At 47.6% G+C, this 15,079-nt stretch overlaps 5 protein-coding genes across 5 annotated transcripts; 3 read left to right on the top strand and 2 right to left on the bottom strand.

Annotated features, from left to right (window-relative positions):
* The first annotated feature begins 217 nt into the window (after nucleotides 1-217).
* BKA55DRAFT_578577 (flavoprotein-like protein) lies at nucleotides 218-999 on the top strand. The gene has a single exon (XM_046193729.1). The coding sequence runs from the start codon at nucleotides 282-284 to the stop codon at nucleotides 918-920; it is 639 nt and encodes a 212-aa protein (XP_046044935.1). The 5' UTR covers nucleotides 218-281; the 3' UTR covers nucleotides 921-999.
* Nucleotides 1,000-1,630: 631 nt separating this feature from the next.
* BKA55DRAFT_131311 (uncharacterized protein) lies at nucleotides 1,631-3,271 on the top strand. The gene is made up of 6 exons (XM_046184834.1): nucleotides 1,631-1,784; nucleotides 1,836-2,081; nucleotides 2,136-2,338; nucleotides 2,394-2,482; nucleotides 2,540-2,710; nucleotides 2,786-3,271. The coding sequence occupies exons 1-6, from the start codon at nucleotides 1,752-1,754 to the stop codon at nucleotides 3,025-3,027; spliced, it is 984 nt and encodes a 327-aa protein (XP_046044934.1). The 5' UTR covers nucleotides 1,631-1,751; the 3' UTR covers nucleotides 3,028-3,271.
* Nucleotides 3,272-3,486: 215 nt separating this feature from the next.
* Nucleotides 3,487-4,243, bottom strand: BKA55DRAFT_741828 (glycosyl hydrolases family 11-domain-containing protein; the record flags this gene model as incomplete). The annotated part of the gene is made up of 2 exons (XM_046201485.1): nucleotides 3,487-3,892; nucleotides 3,945-4,243. 2 exons carry the CDS (start codon nucleotides 4,238-4,240, stop codon nucleotides 3,487-3,489), a joined length of 702 nt encoding a protein of 233 aa, XP_046044933.1.
* Nucleotides 4,244-7,753: 3,510 nt separating this feature from the next.
* Nucleotides 7,754-9,504, bottom strand: BKA55DRAFT_578574 (uncharacterized protein). Its single transcript, XM_046193728.1, has one exon. The coding sequence runs from the start codon at nucleotides 9,419-9,421 to the stop codon at nucleotides 8,075-8,077; it is 1,347 nt and encodes a 448-aa protein (XP_046044932.1). The 5' UTR covers nucleotides 9,422-9,504; the 3' UTR covers nucleotides 7,754-8,074.
* Nucleotides 9,505-11,789: 2,285 nt separating this feature from the next.
* On the top strand, nucleotides 11,790-14,600 carry BKA55DRAFT_597332 (heterokaryon incompatibility protein-domain-containing protein; the record flags this gene model as incomplete). The annotated part of the gene is made up of 1 exon (XM_046196064.1): nucleotides 11,790-14,600. The coding sequence occupies one exon, from the start codon at nucleotides 11,790-11,792 to the stop codon at nucleotides 14,598-14,600; it is 2,811 nt and encodes a 936-aa protein (XP_046044931.1).
* Between the last annotated feature and the right edge of the window lie 479 nt (nucleotides 14,601-15,079).

Here is a 15,079-nt window from a genome sequence, read left to right as displayed (position 1 = left end):
CAAGCATCAGGCCTACGCTGTATCGGCGATTCATCATCCACCGAAACGCGCGGGTAGAAGTCGGGATTTGTAAGAAAACAGAACAGCTCATATGCTTTGCAGGGCGTTTGAAATTATTAATCTCACAAGAGGAGCAGGAGTGTCTGGAGTTAATCGTGTATAAATAGTTTGGTCACTGGATAAGGTTTAACAAATATCTCCTCATTCAACACATAGACTCATCCCTTAGAAGACTTCCCTTTATCTCATTAAATCACAATTTGGAAAAGCAAATACACAACATGGCTGCCATCAAGAACATCGCTCTCATCACAACAAGCACTCGTAAATCTCGAGTCGGCCCTCAGGTCACCAGTGTCATCAACGACATCCTCACTGGCGATGCAGACGCCAGCAAGAACACCAAAGTCTCCCTGGTAGACGTCGCAGACTTCAACCTCCCTGTCTTCGATGAAGAAATTATGCCCGCTATGGTACCCGACAAGGGTAGCTTCAAGCATGCCCACTCCATTGCCTGGAGCAATGAGATCAAGAAGCACGACGGCTACATCTTTGTCATTCCCGAGTATAACTTTGGTCTTGCCGGAGGTACCAAGAACGCTATCGATTACTTGTACAATGAGTGGATTGGCAAGGGTGTTCTGATTATCAGCTACGGTATCTTTGGGGGAAAGTCCGCAAGCGAGTCACTTGATAAAACCCTGAAAGGCATGAAGCTCAATGTGGTTGACACTCGACCTGCTCTGGGATTTCATGGTGGTGTTGGTGATGATCTCTGGCTTGCGGGTGCTGGACAGCTGGGTGACGAGACCAAGAAGGATATCATTGCTGAGACGCCTACTATCCTGAAGGCTTTTGGTGAATTGAAGGATCTGATGGACAAGCAGGTACCTAAGGACACAGCCAAGAATGGTGCATAGATCATGAGGAGTTGTCATTGCTTCTTAGTTATAGAGTCGGGATATATGAATTCGTGGACAGTTTATTCTTGTATCTCGGAGCGATACAAGTATTGAGGTTCTGTTTAGATACACGACGTCCCAGGTGCAAGGTTAAAAAGTTGCAAGACATATGACGCTTCTTTCTCACAAACATGCCAAGATGGATCCCCCGATCAGCAGAGACTAGGCTAGTGCCATCAGTCTTCATCGTTATGTCAGTTGACACGCATCGGTCCGCTGAAGATTATTGGCTGCCCTGATGTCAAATGGCTGAAACCTTTCTCGGGCGCGGGTATGCGGCGTTAAGTGTAGAGGACTGGACCATTCTATCCGAAAATAAGCTCGAGGTCTAGAAAGCTGCAGACCGACCCTCTACGCAGAGTTGAAGTTACTGGGCAAGAGTCGAGAAATGCGTCGCCCACTTGAATCCGGGGATTGCGTTACGTGTATCGCCAGCCTTTAAGTTGAACGCGTGGGATTGACGTGATTATTACCGAAAGTCTCGACGGGAACAGTGATAGACGGCGTTCTGGACCAGAATGTGGCTTGGCGAGTCTCAGATTAAACTTAGCAGATCACCCGGTTTCTTCTGCCCTGTATCCGGGAGGAATGCAAATGCAAACTAGCGCTGTTGCTTAGGCATGTGTGACTATTACAACTGCAGATCTCCCTTTTCCTCCGGAGATCCCCTTCAACGTTCATGTTGCATCATCTTCTCTCGAGTGGTAATGCTATCGACGAGGACTTCAACATCAAGGCGCGGTCCTGTTCTCGCCATCTGACGCCGTACAAGATTCGGCAGTCTTCAAGATGCCAATAGACCCGAGCGGCCCAACAGTCATCGTAGAAACCCCTTCTCTTCCTTAACACGCGACATTGCTGAACCACTCCCAGGCTACTGAATGGGCCCTTATTTCCATCGCGACTGCAGTAATTTTAGCACGACTATACCTCCGACTCATTCTACAGCAACGAAGTCTACTCGCGAGCGATGTGTTCATGTGCGCCGCATGGGCTTCGGCCGTTGCGACAGCAAGCTTCGATATCTACTTCTATCGCATAGGCATTTTTAAACCTGGTACCACGTTCGACCTGGCTGGATTTGAAGGTACAGCTGAAGAGGCTGAGAGTTTCTACAAGGTATGTGTGCCCAGACCGGACGGAAAACATCACCCACTGAGATAATGCGAACAGCTCAACTATTTTGCCAACTACCCATTCTACATAACTTTCTACTTATCTAAGGCAGCTCTACTGGCTGTGTACTTACAGATTTTCCCCGTCTTTATGGTAAAGCGACGTCGTTTCCTATGGGCTGTTATCGTCTACGTTGCTGTGGGTTTCGTCATCACAATCCTACTACTCAGTCTTTCATGTCTACCTGTATGGAGAAATTGGTGAGTTTATTCAACAACAAGTTAGCCTTGTGAATTATACTAACTTCTCTTCAAGGACCTTATCGGACCAAAGATGCACCGTTAAAAGCATCAAAATCAACTTTGAGATTTCTTGGGTTTTGAACATCAGCGGAGACCTCCTGAGTATGTATTGACCTCGTAACACGTGCATGGCTCTTGCTAACCAAGATTGATATATAGTCTTCGTTCTTCCATGGCTAGTTATCCCGGAGCTTACACTGAGGAGAAGACTTAGATATAGTCTTTACGCCACGTTCCTCCTTGGTCTTATCAATATCATCTTCTGTGTAGTCCGCTTTGCTCAGATTGAGCAATATGGTGGGGACCTGGTCATTACAATCAGCCTTGTCGGTAAGTATTTCTAAATGCAGAACTTACTCCTCGCGAAAGAAGGAAACTAATAAAGGCCATCCGTCTCGTACACAGAATTATGGAGTTTTATCGATGCTTGCATTGGCCTGATTATCGCATGCCTTCCATCACTACGACCTTTCTTCAACTGGCGAGAAAAGGTTCAGTACTATGGCCAGAGCAGCGGTCAAGATAGTAAGGGAGAATCAAGTCACAACTCACGGAGACCGATGATATCGTCAGACCCAGAGATGTTGAGTCAGCCGTCCAACGTTCATCTAAGTGAAGATATGCAACGGAGGTTCTCAGTAGTATGAAGACGAGGGACGAGAAGGAAACTTGGCCATTGAGGAAAGAATGCTTGTATGAATTACCATGATATACCCTTCTGTTTAGTTGGTTTTTTCTTATGCTTCAAGGTTTTGGAACTCTGAGCTGCGGGCGTTCAAGCGACTCAGAATTTAAATCTTCTTATATCACTCCTACGAGAACCAGTCTGCAATTCATCAGGCTGTCAATATTGAATGTCACTATATATTGTCCAAAACAAATAGATGTATGCAAAAAAGCCGGACAAGACGGCTATCGTTATATGTTCAGTTAGGTGCTAAGCTATGTACAATGAAGTAAAGACCGGTCCTGAGTGAAGTCCAGTCACAAGTCCGGACTCATAAATACGTAATCCCATCTGAAGCTTCCGAAGATACAGGGAATGACTATCTTCAAGAGACTGCCATATCATCCTAGCCTCCAGAACTCCTAGTCATAATGCCTCTTTACTGGGAGACAGTCATGCTGGCAGAGCCAGAGCTGTAGTAACCCTCAACAGCAAGAATCTGGTAGTCGTGGTTGCCAAGGTTAAGGCCAACGTTCTTCCAAGCCTGGAAGTGAGCACCGGTGTTGACGGAACCGCTGGATCGCTTGTTGCGTCGGACAGACCAGAACTGCTGGAAGGTCTTTCCGTTACCCTCGATAGAGGGGGCGTTGACACGGGTGCTGACGAGGATGTCATAGATGGATCCGTCAACGTTGATCTCACCCTTCTTCTGAGCACCGGAAGAGGGGTTGTAGGTGCCGAAGCTCTCAACGATGTAGTACTCAATGAGAGGGTTGCGGGTCCAGCCGTAGACGGCGAGGTAGCTGTTGCCGTTGGGGTTGTAGGAACCAGAGTACTTGATGGTGCTGCATATGAAGTTAGTATGAGGCTCGGAGAGGCAGTTTTGTAGTAACTTACCGAGAAGTACCGGGCATCCAACCCTTTCCACCGACGTGGTTACCGTTTCCGCTCCACTGCATGCTGAACTGGCCACCATTACCGTTGGTGTAGGTGACAGCGTTGGGTGTATCAGTCCAGAAAGAGAAGTAGTAACCACCGCTTGTGCCGGTCGTGGGCTGAGTACGCTTATCGAGGACGTTTGTGGGGGGGCCACGCTCGACGACGCTGAAGCCATCAACGGGCTGGGCGGATGGGAGGGCCATGACGCCAGTGACGGCCGAGACGGCGGCGAGGAGAGAGGTGAAGGAAACCATTCTGATGATGCTGGCTTGAAGACTGTTGTAGACTGAAGCGGTTGGTTGATGGGATGAAGAGTCGGATTGATGAGGACTCTTGTCGTATTTATATTGCCAAATGGTAGCACTTAGGCGATCCTTAATTGCTTTACATCATCCGAATCTGGCCCAAGTTCGCGAGACTTGTGGGGAAAAGGAATTGCCTAACATGGATGTGAAAGTGCCCGAGATCGATCTGAGTCTGTATGAAGTGTATACCCAATTTTGCCGGCGAGATAACCACTGGGAAAGTAAGGATCGATGGAAATGCTTGTTTGACCAGTTGACAGCAGTCATCCCGATGTGATTAGTGGGTCGATGATATCCCGGAAACTCAACCAAGTCAGTACTCATCTCCGTACTATGAAACATGCTAACCGTAGGGGTTTGGTTTATCCGGCCTTTGTGCAATTTCGGAGGAACAATGCCCGGATCGTCCGATTTAGGACAAGACATGATCTCGAATGGGGAAAGCAAAAGTCGGCATTCGTAACATGGAGCCACATGGCATCGATGCAAGAATTGCCATAGAGCCACCTTGAATGGGGCGGAGGTTGCATTGACTGCCGAAGACCCCAGACACGTCCGCGAGCTAGGAGCTGGGCCGAGAGCTAACGTCTTTGATTAGGAAGGGGAGAACGAGGATCGGTCATTCAGCCTAATAACCAAGGTTGCGTTTCAGAAGATCAGCGTGAGGGCGCATGATGTATAGCTGAGGTCTATTAAGATGTAAAACAAAGAACCTAGTCGAGAACTTGCTCATGACTCAAGGATAACACGAGAATGCACACTTGTTTAGCAACCCTTAGCCTTGGTAATTGGTGCATTTATTCGGGAAGGATCTGTGCTCAGTGCACACACGGTTAAAACCGAACGACCATGGTGTCTTTGACAGAACAGATGTGACATTGGCTAGGTAGGCATTGGATAGCGGTCTGACATACAATTTGGCCTCGGCTAAATTTAAGAATCCATACATAGTGACAAGAGGATCCGCCAAGCCGCGTTTTAGTGGCGATGTAACTCCAACACTTTAAATCCAAGGCACATATCAATGCATTGTGAGCTTGCGAGGAACACGAAAATGATAGAATCAGGGTATCACATCGTAGCCATAACCAAGGTATCGGACCTCTGCGTTGTCATGAATATTTGGACAACCCATTCAGGCAAAATGCCAATGCCGAACTTTCATCCAGCCAAGACTGTTCCTGCGCCGTGATTAACCGCCAAGATGAACCTTCAGCTCGGCACAATAGCACCTCCATAGACCCTCACGACAGCCTCATCAAGCACATACGACCAAAGCTCGTAGAAAATACGGGATCCCGTCTGCTCTCCCATAGTCAAGCTGCGAAGCGCTGGATTAGTAGTTGGGTCGGTGACGACCAGCGAATCCCCGGTGTTGTATGTAATTTTTGCCACTGTAGACAAGTGGAGGAACTTGTCGGTCCGGCTTCTTTTTTACTCTGTGATGATATTCATGGGTTGCTTCGTATAACCATTGTTGGGCTGTGTAGCCGGTGAGCCGCATTATCCAGGCGCCGCGGTAAATCCGTATCATGCAGACTTCGCAATCGCCGAAACTCAGTATATGATCATCTTAGCAATCTTGCCCTCATTTGTTACAAATATCATATCAGGCTGTTGTAAAATGTGAGGATGGAGGCCAGGCTGAAACGATATTATCCAGAATCTTGCAAACCGTATGTTGTTGTTCGCGTTCGTTCCGAATGTCCAAAGTAGGAATTACTTCATGGCTTCCGGACCATGGTTCATTCGAATTGAGCAGTAGATGCTCTGCCTCTTTAGGTTTTCTGCATTTACTGATGGTATGGCTGCAGCAATGACACGCCATTTTTCTGTGTAAGAAATGACAGCGTGCAAGGCGAGTGAAGAGATTGGGCAGACTGGGTCGTTGTAAAAGTGCTTTGAGAGTATTCTCTGTCTACCTCATCAGCTCGACGGTATTGCCCTCACTGGCAACGTGGTGCAGTTCGTGAATCGCAAGCAGTAGCAATAAGTCAAGCAGAGTAGTGTTAGATCGGGCATAAATCAAGGCATCCCCTGTCTTGATAAAGAACCTAAACTTTCCAAATGCAGGAGTGGCATCTGTGTATCAATATGTTGATTGCCTGGTTCAAGTTACAACAACCTCAAAAATGGATATTTAATGGGTGGTATGTAGTTATTTTCAGTAAACTAGGGTTAAAAAAATGTTGATGCGACTGATGAGATATTCTATTTGAGATCTTATACTTGACAGAGATTAAAGCTATTATTAACCCTAAAACCAATTTGTTGATATTTAAGTTTTTTCTCAAGTTTCGGGTAAGTTGTCGTAGCGACTAAAGCGATGATACACTAGGGGGGAGGTGGAGTCTTTTTTGATCTCACACTAACTGAACATCGGTGAAGATGCGCATACTAGCGCTATTACACTATTACCAGATACAGCCTAAGCCGATTAGTCAGATCAACCGCGATAGAAGTTGACTGATGAAATTTCCGTCTAGTATCAGCTGATTGATCTGAGAGTTAATCTCTATATTTAAATATAATTTTGCATCAATTCAGCTACGCATATCTCTGTAGTTTGATTGGTGATACTTGCTGCAAAGCACTGCCAACTGCTTGGACCTAGAGTTAGAAATTCGGGACTCGAACTACGTGGCAGTTTGAGGCAACATGTCTGAAGGGACTAATCACCGAAAGAACTCATTACTGGATGATAACAGACTGTTCAAACAGAGTGTCTTTCCACATGTAAATGGTAACCTTATCGTGAAGGTTCTGACGCACAATTACTTTTGAACATACTTGAATCATCACAATCGATTGGGTGAACTTTCAGGCTTCAAGGATTAGTTCCATGGCCCGAAGATCAGAGATGTTCCTGTCGTTTGTTGTCGAAGATCATGATGGTCAGAAGTGTTAGACTGAAGAGTTCGGCGCGCACAAGGAACATCTACCGAATATTGATGAACATGCAATTCGCGTTGCGATCACTGCCGGGAAGTGCGAACGAGCAGGAAAGCAGGGCACTTTCATTATAGGCTTGAATAAAGAACTTTCTTATCTGAGTTTCCCTTCATACCTGCTGTTCAATTTGAACTTGCCAACTCTAAATTGCATCACTGGGAGTTTTATTTGCCGTCCTTAAATACGCACGCCTTCCCCGACTTCAAAAGTTTCATCGAGTCTATCCTCCCGTTATCCAAGCGTCGTAAACCGGACCCACCAGAGTATCTCCTAACCACAACATTCATCATGGACGACTTTCCATCAAGCGCGGCACAGCTACTTGAACGAAAGATGGCGGGAAAGCAAACACAGGACCCGTGGCTGGCCACGAATAACCCTTCGTCAATTCCAGCAAAAAGCCCAACACCCAGGACTTACGCTGCGGTACTCAAGGGGCCATTACCGGCTCCTAGATCAACACCGCTTACAACCGGAGCTTTGTCACGCCTCAACTGTGCAAACTTGGAACAAGAGTGGCGGAGTCAAAAGTCTTGGAACAGTGACGAATCCACATCTCAAATCAAGGAATGGGTTTGCCGGATTAGAGCCATGCAGAAAGGAAAGGAATTGCTGCGTCCTGAGAAGCCATTCGAGTCGTCGAAATAAGGGGATCAGTCCAGAGGTTACCTTTGATCAAGGAACTGAGTAAAGCGAATCGGATATTCAGCCTAGCGCAACTTTCACTTTCGACAAGACGGTACGAGCACACACAGAGTCACAATGAGGGAATTGGCAGGAGCGTATGACGGAGTGTATTTCAACGACGAACAACAATTTTATAATTAAGTATTACTGCTCAGGCTGGGAATGCCTCCTTTCAGACTCAATATATGATGGCAATGAACTGGAACATCTCGCACTGCTTTCCGGAAGCCCAATGTCCTCAGCGTCGGGCTGCACATCCCCTTTCTGCTCCTCCATTGTGAACTGTACTGGCAGGACCAGTTTCAGGGTTGTTGATGCAACATTAATAGTTAGATGTAGTTGATATGTCCTGGCAACCAGGCAAGAATAAAAAGTAGGCAAAAACATTTTCTTATCGCTCGCAAAACTCGTAATGGGTATTTCGATATGACTGCTGAAAGTCTCAGCAGTCTCGGTGACATCATTATCTGTTTGTTTTGGGGAATTCTTCTCCCAGCTCAAGCTAACTTCCGCCTTCTTAAGCAGAGTCTCGGAACCGTTGTAACAGTCCCTTGCGTTGACGATATGGGGAAGCTGTTGCATGGGCTCATCTTGTGACCATGTTTCCGACTCAATCTTTGCAGAAACACTGCATGTTTGCGGCAAGCTAGTCTTTTGGTCGCACAGCTTTAGTCTAAGAGATGTTGCCACCGTCGTAGGATGAAACGTCTTTCCGCTGGAATCGAGAACGACCGCGTTGGGTTGATCAGCATATAACGTGACCTCACCCGAAGAGCGACAAAAGACACTGGATTTGAGTTGTTTCGATGACCCGAACTTGAAAGTTCGATTTGCTGTCGGGATCTTCAAAGGCGGATGTTCAACATGGCCGGGCAAGAACTGAACGGTTTCTTTGGCTTCCATCTTGGCATACTCTGGGTTGGCCGAGTCCCAAACCTGAGCAATGACACCGTAGTCAACGCGCACGCCTCTTGGAATCATCGCATCACTCTCCCAGCCCGTGATGCTTGGCGGTAGATGTGAATGCATCTGTCGTGTTTCTTGCCATATGACGTTATGTGAGCAAGCCTCTGTACCGAGGCCATTGGGAAGTACAAAGTAAAATGGAACCGTGTACGTCTCATTCGCTTGTAGAATCCTAGTAGCTGGTACTGTCGTTTGCTCAATTGGCATTTCCAGATCAAGTAATCGATGCCATGTCTCAAATGATAAATTTGCATTAGGGCGCTCAACGCTTGAGTCGCAAACAAATTTTATTGAGATCTTGGTGAAAGGAGTTTGCTTCTTAGGTTTGATGTTGACCGTGCCCATAACTATGGAACCAGGGCGATACCGCTTTGAAGCATAATGGTCATGGATAGTAATGGTCAATCCATTTTTCTTAGGGGGTAAAATAGAATTAAGGCTCTGTAGGGCTGACGGGTTGAACGGACTAAGCACCGGGCGTGTCTGAAGAGGGACGCCGGATCTTTGCGTGTAAGGAGGCTCCATATTGATGATACTGAAGAAAATTGATCCGACATCTTGGCGATATTTGGCCTTGTTGTTATACAATTTCTGCCTGACTAGGCATCTGCACTTTTCTTGATGAGTCGCGTCAATTGACCAAGGCAAGTGACTCACTGATTCTGCGTAATACATGTCATCGGCTTAATCTGACCCGACTGTGACGCCTGGGAATAATATGCGCGTTGCTACAGACCGCGTAATTGAGTCACTGGGTGTCGCAAGCACAGTCATCAGCTAAATTATTGATCCGTTAGCCAATCAAAAGTCTAGTAAGATAGATTAAAATTCACGTTTAAGGCTTTTCTTATGCACAATGTTAGTGCAGTACGGCACGTATGATCCGAATTAAGGTAGTGCTCCGCCCGGGCTGATTAATACGCAACGACGACGCTAAACGCCATAGATGAAATTGATGTGATTGGAGGGAAATGGCATCGTGAAGTGACTGTTAGCGTGAATGACAGAAGCATCCACGACAGCGGAATTCATAAGTGCTCACGCAATCCTCTTGAATTACAAAGCCAATGGCCTGATGGTTTGGACCAAACGTTCAATATCACTTACGAATCTTGAACTGGTCTCATTGCACCATCGATATCACCATATATGGACGACAGCCTACACGAAATGCAGAACCTTCGATGCGAAGCGATATAGTGAGCGACAGTCGCAATTGGTCTACCTAGACCGATGGTTTTGGCAGATTTAGAGATGCAATTGGTCGTCATGCGTCAGCCTGCGTCTTCATCTGGTGCTTCTGGGCGTATAATCTAGGAGCCTAACCATGACCATTCACGTAGCTCCGCAAGGAATATCTCTCTACTTCATCTGCCCACGCATTATATGCAGAACATACGCAAGACTTAACGAGGGATATTGCAACGGAGACGCCATGATAATGGCAGGCATATATCAATGCCTTGCTGATTCGAACTAAGCAGATGATAGGGGTACAGCTAGTAAGCTTTAGCGATCTTCAATATAGGCTGCAATGAGACTGAACTCAAGTACATACGACCATACCTATCAGAGAACTCGGGATCCCGTCCGCTCTCCCATAGATAAGCTGATAAGGGGCGGATTAGTAGTTGGGTCGGTGACGACCAGCGAATCCCCGCTGTTGTATGTTTTTGCCGATCTTGATAAGAGGTACTCCTTTTTGGAGGTCAGGTTGTTGTCATATTGGAGAGAAGACGGTAAGTGTGGAGGTTCTGGCCCTGTTATAACTTCCTAAGATGTTGTGATCAGCTTTTGATCTTGATGGCTATCATCATCGAAGCTCCGTAGTACGCTTTCACTGAGCAGTTAGCTGCAGCCATAAGATATCGGGCAAATCTTGTATTACCTTGGCTCCCCAGTTCCAAATCGCTTGTAGAAACTCACTCGGAGCCAACGCCGTACAAAGTAGCCTTGAGAGTAGCATGCCTAGAGCAATAGACTTGTGCACCGACAGACTCACAAAGCGTGCTATTGAGATTACTGGTCATGGAAAACGAACGCTTTGAATGAACCTGGACACGTCCAAGCAACATATGCAAACATGGCCTAACATAACATGTGGTAATGACCAATGTTCACATTTCTTCCGCTAAGAAAATCTCAGGAACCAGGATATCGACTTTCGAATTGGACATATATTTACTGCAAATGGCTGTTTTAATGCCATGGCGGGGATTTATACGGCCAGTAATTGCAGAAGCTACTAACTCTCTGTCGAGGCAAGGGGCGCGATGCAAGCGTCAGCTGTCAGCTGTATCAAGCTTCGTGGTTCGGATGCTTTGGGTTGACATCTCCCCCTGTCAAAATCTGTAGGCTGTGTGAGTGGTTAAAGTGTATTTACAGAGTGGGTGTTAGCGTAGGCGATCACCAAGGCTAAACGTCTTCGCACCAGGCCATGGCGGCGAAATCTAATTCCGCAGCTGTTTTGAAAGGGGCAGACCATATTCGTTCAAAAAGAAAAGAGTTTAAAAAGCTTAAAATACAGTCTTCGCGAAATACAGGGCAGAATGCTAGGTTGAGTGTTGGGGAGTGAAGGACAGCAATGCCTCAAAGCTGAAAACCCCTGGTCGTTCCCCGTGAGAACGTCCAATTGCTGATGCCACTGGTGAAGCGCTTGAGTCTTGGCAGCGCACTTGAGTGGCCACCTTTCACGGAACGATATCAACCATCGGCGGCTATGCAACAGGGCGGATTCATTCCGTGATGCTTCAGACCTCGATAAGGCCTCCTTTTACGTGAATCAGCCTTGGAATGACTAAAACAATGTAACTGTCTGCATGTGAATGCTGTCGACCGTGCTGTTTTATGGACATCCCTGATTACTTGAGTATTGCGCACAGATATCGCCAACATGTACAAGTCACACGTCCTCACGACGCCAACATCAATCCGTCTTCTGGACATCATTGAGTCCCGGGACGGCATAGTTCGTTGCTCCATGCGGGTAGTCGACCTGAGCGATGAGAGCCTCGAGTTTGCCGCCGTCTCATACACCTGGGGCAACCCTACAACAGTCCACGAAGAACCCATGCCCGATATCGATGGTTTGACATTCGAAGAGCACGCCAATCAACTACCCTTCGCCTATTACAGTCCAGAACTGGGACCCGATGGCGACAAACTGGTAATGGTTGATAGGGCCAAGCTTCTATACTACGATATGCACCGCAATGTCCCTCGTGAAGAGGTGCTTTGGCAAAAGCGCACGCATCACGAAATCGAAGTCGATGGGATTCGAGTACCCATAGAGGAGAATCTCTTGTCGTTCTTCCAATCGGTACTGAAACTACGAGCTGCGATTGTTCCAAACCCAGGCGAGCCGGAGAGTTCAACCTACCGCTCAATCAACCTGCCCATCTGGGCTGATGCACTCTGTATCAATCAAGCAGACCTGGACGAACGAGCTGCCCAAGTCAAGCTCATGGGGCGTTTATACAAATCAGCGAGTATAGTGCTTGCGTGGGTCGGTAAATACGACAGGCTTTCAGAACTCGCGATAGAAGCAATGGGAATGATTCTTGATTTCGACGCGACTCGCCTTCACGCACAAGACTCACATTACGCAGAACAAGAGGAAGTGACCATGTCCTCGGTCCCGGGGATGACAGTGGTGCACTGGTTCGCCCTCTTTTCCCTCTTCCAAAGACTCTGGTTTCGTAGAGCTTGGGTTGTTCAGGAGGTTGTCTTTGCCCGAGACATTTTAATGGTTTGTGGCGCGACACTGCAGAGCATGGACTTCATCTTGGCGGTCGCTGCATTTCTGGAACAGACGGGGCTGGATATTGAGCTATGTAAGTTTGGGCACAACTTCCTCACCAATCGAGCTGTGTCGGACCAGGCTCAACATTGGGAGAAACTGTCATGTCTCTCTGGACACCTAGCGAGGACGACAAACGAGTTGAAGGTCACTCCGCGGGATGCTCTTTCTTTTATCCTCGGTTATCATCATACTCGCTCGCGTCTTGGGCTCTGTAACGCTGGCTTGCCCATGGTCACTCTAGTTCCAGATGAGGGAAACAACAGACCATCTGATACAGGTCGATGGGCCCTAGAACTTCCCGAAGTTACCCACCTCGCCGATCACGATATAGTGGAGTCTTTCAGCGAGGAGCTGGGTATACCTGGTTTCAGATTTGAACGCCGAAAGCTACACTTACTCTCCGTCCTCTCCGACTTCAGAGAACTCGAGGCTACCGATCCTCGAGACAAGATTTTCGCCTTTCTTAACCTTGCTGAGGACGGGCTCGGATTACAGCCAGACTACAATGCCGACGTCAAAGAGGTCTTCATCCGAGCCACCAAGACCATGATACAGAAACGTATTGGTTCGCACCTTGCGGTTCTATCGCATGTGCAAGACTTTTCAGACACTAGGATCCAAGGCCTTCCCAGCTGGGTGCCCGACTTTAGCGCTAGGTTGGGACGGGTTCCGTTCGACCAAGGCGGGCATGATGACCGTTTCTGCGCCGGAACTCACCATGATGTCGATTTCGACGACTGGATCATCCACATTGACCCCGGCAATAACCTCAGCGTCAAGGGCATCAAAGTGGATAATGTCTCCATATCCACAGAGCTGAACCAAGATCCAGTCATCCAAGCTCTACGACTGGCATTGCATAGTCCAGCCAAATATCCTGTCCAGGCCAGAGCGTGGTGTGTGGAGGACACCACGGGCCATAGCTCAAGACGCTACATCCGCCCATCACAAGCGATGACTCGGGTTGAAGCCCTATGGCGTACGCTCGTCATTGATAAACTGACCGAGATGGAAGACGACTTCAGCAGTATGGACTCAAGAGAGAACCTAGGGGAAGGTTTCAGCAACTGGATTTTGACGGACATGCTAGAGGCTCGCGACTTGATTGTTGAGTGGTCTGGGGTGATGTCGGAATCGTGGGCATGGGAACTGATCCAGAAGTCGTTCACTACCCGCTTGGCTCTCTGGTCGGCTATGTATGACGGACGGCAACTGTCCGATGAACTACAGGTGTTAGATCTTGGGGAAGCCCTAGGTGATCTTACTGAAAAGATGGGAAAGGAAATGGGAAAGTCGAGCAAAGAAGGAGAAGAGGGGGAGGAAGGAAGTGAGGAGAGCGAAAAGGTAACACAAGAAGAGGATGAGCAGGAGGGGGAGAAAGACGGAGAAACAGAAGAGAAATTACCTGGCAAAGGGAAACGTGACAGCGAAGGCAAGCATGGAGCCAATACTTCCTGGGAAACGGGGTTCCTTCCTTCGGCGCGCCGCATCCGAGAAAGCTTTCCAGCTCCTCCAGTCGAAGAAGACGAACAAGACAAGGACCCTTTGGGAGGCAAATATAAGCGGCCTTCTATGAAACGGCTCACTCCGCTGGGACGGAGAAAGCTCCGCAACTTTGAGAAACACGTGCGCAATGCTACCCAGGGTCGGAAACTCTTCATGACAGAATCGGGGCTGCTCGGCCTGGGACCCAAGACTCTCGGCCAGGGGGCCAGCAAGGATGAAGTATGGATCTTGATCGGTGCTCGAGTGCCCTTTATTCTACATCATATCGAAGATTGCAAGTATCGGGTTGTAGGTGAGACATATGTTCATGGAGTGATGTATGGGGAGGGGTATGATCGCTATACGGGCTGGGACGAGTACGGGTGTAGTGGCGTGGATACGATAAAGTTGGTCTAGAAATAGGCCTAGTTCAGCCTCGATAAAAAGCTTGTTAACCTGCTGCATCTTAGTCGGCAATCTTCAAACGATGGGGCTTTACTATAAACGACGACAAACTTACATTTTCAGGCCGGTAGTATACATTAGTAGAAGCTGCGAAGAGATGTTGCTCTATAAAAGATCTAACTGGTAATTCAATGTATAGGAGGCTTAAAAAATAATCTCTCCAACAAAAGTCCAGCTAAGTCGCAGGTATAAGTATTCTCAACACGGCAAGAAAACTTATTCTAACAGTTGCCATCTTTCTATACACCTTCCATCAGCCTGTCATCATGAAATTACCCAATCAGTGTCAACGAAGATCCAGATCTTTCCGCTTTCCTCAAGAGCAATGGCAACACCGCTGCGTAAATGACATAAAATCAAGCCCCCCTCTCTGCCTATAGGAGGAGCAATACCGGCATATTGTAGTTTCGTAACTGCAAACCTCAGACCAA

The sequence above is a fragment of the Fusarium redolens genome (genome assembly GCF_020744475.1).
Source record: "Fusarium redolens strain MPI-CAGE-AT-0023 chromosome Unknown BKA55scaffold_16, whole genome shotgun sequence".
NCBI lineage: Eukaryota > Fungi > Ascomycota > Sordariomycetes > Hypocreales > Nectriaceae > Fusarium > Fusarium redolens.
The sequence above is the reverse complement of the archived record's forward strand: the minus strand, read 5'-3'. Positions and strand labels throughout refer to the sequence as shown.

What these genes read in the sequence shown, in the direction of transcription:
- BKA55DRAFT_131311 (XM_046184834.1), top strand. Translation starts at nt 1,752, where the DNA reads ATGCCAATAGACCCGAGCGGCCCAACAGTCATC. An exon ending in CGAGCGGCCCAACAGTCATC is followed by an intron (nt 1,785 to 1,835) that starts GTAGAAACCCCT and finishes AACCACTCCCAG; the next exon opens with GCTACTGAATGGGCCCTTAT. An exon ending in AGGCTGAGAGTTTCTACAAG is followed by an intron (nt 2,082 to 2,135) that starts GTATGTGTGCCC and finishes TAATGCGAACAG; the next exon opens with CTCAACTATTTTGCCAACTA.
- BKA55DRAFT_578577 (XM_046193729.1), top strand. Translation starts at nt 282, where the DNA reads ATGGCTGCCATCAAGAACATCGCTCTCATCACAACAAGCACTCGTAAA.
- BKA55DRAFT_578574 (XM_046193728.1), bottom strand. Translation starts at nt 9,421, where the DNA reads ATGGAGCCTCCTTACACGCAAAGATCCGGCGTCCCTCTTCAGACACGC.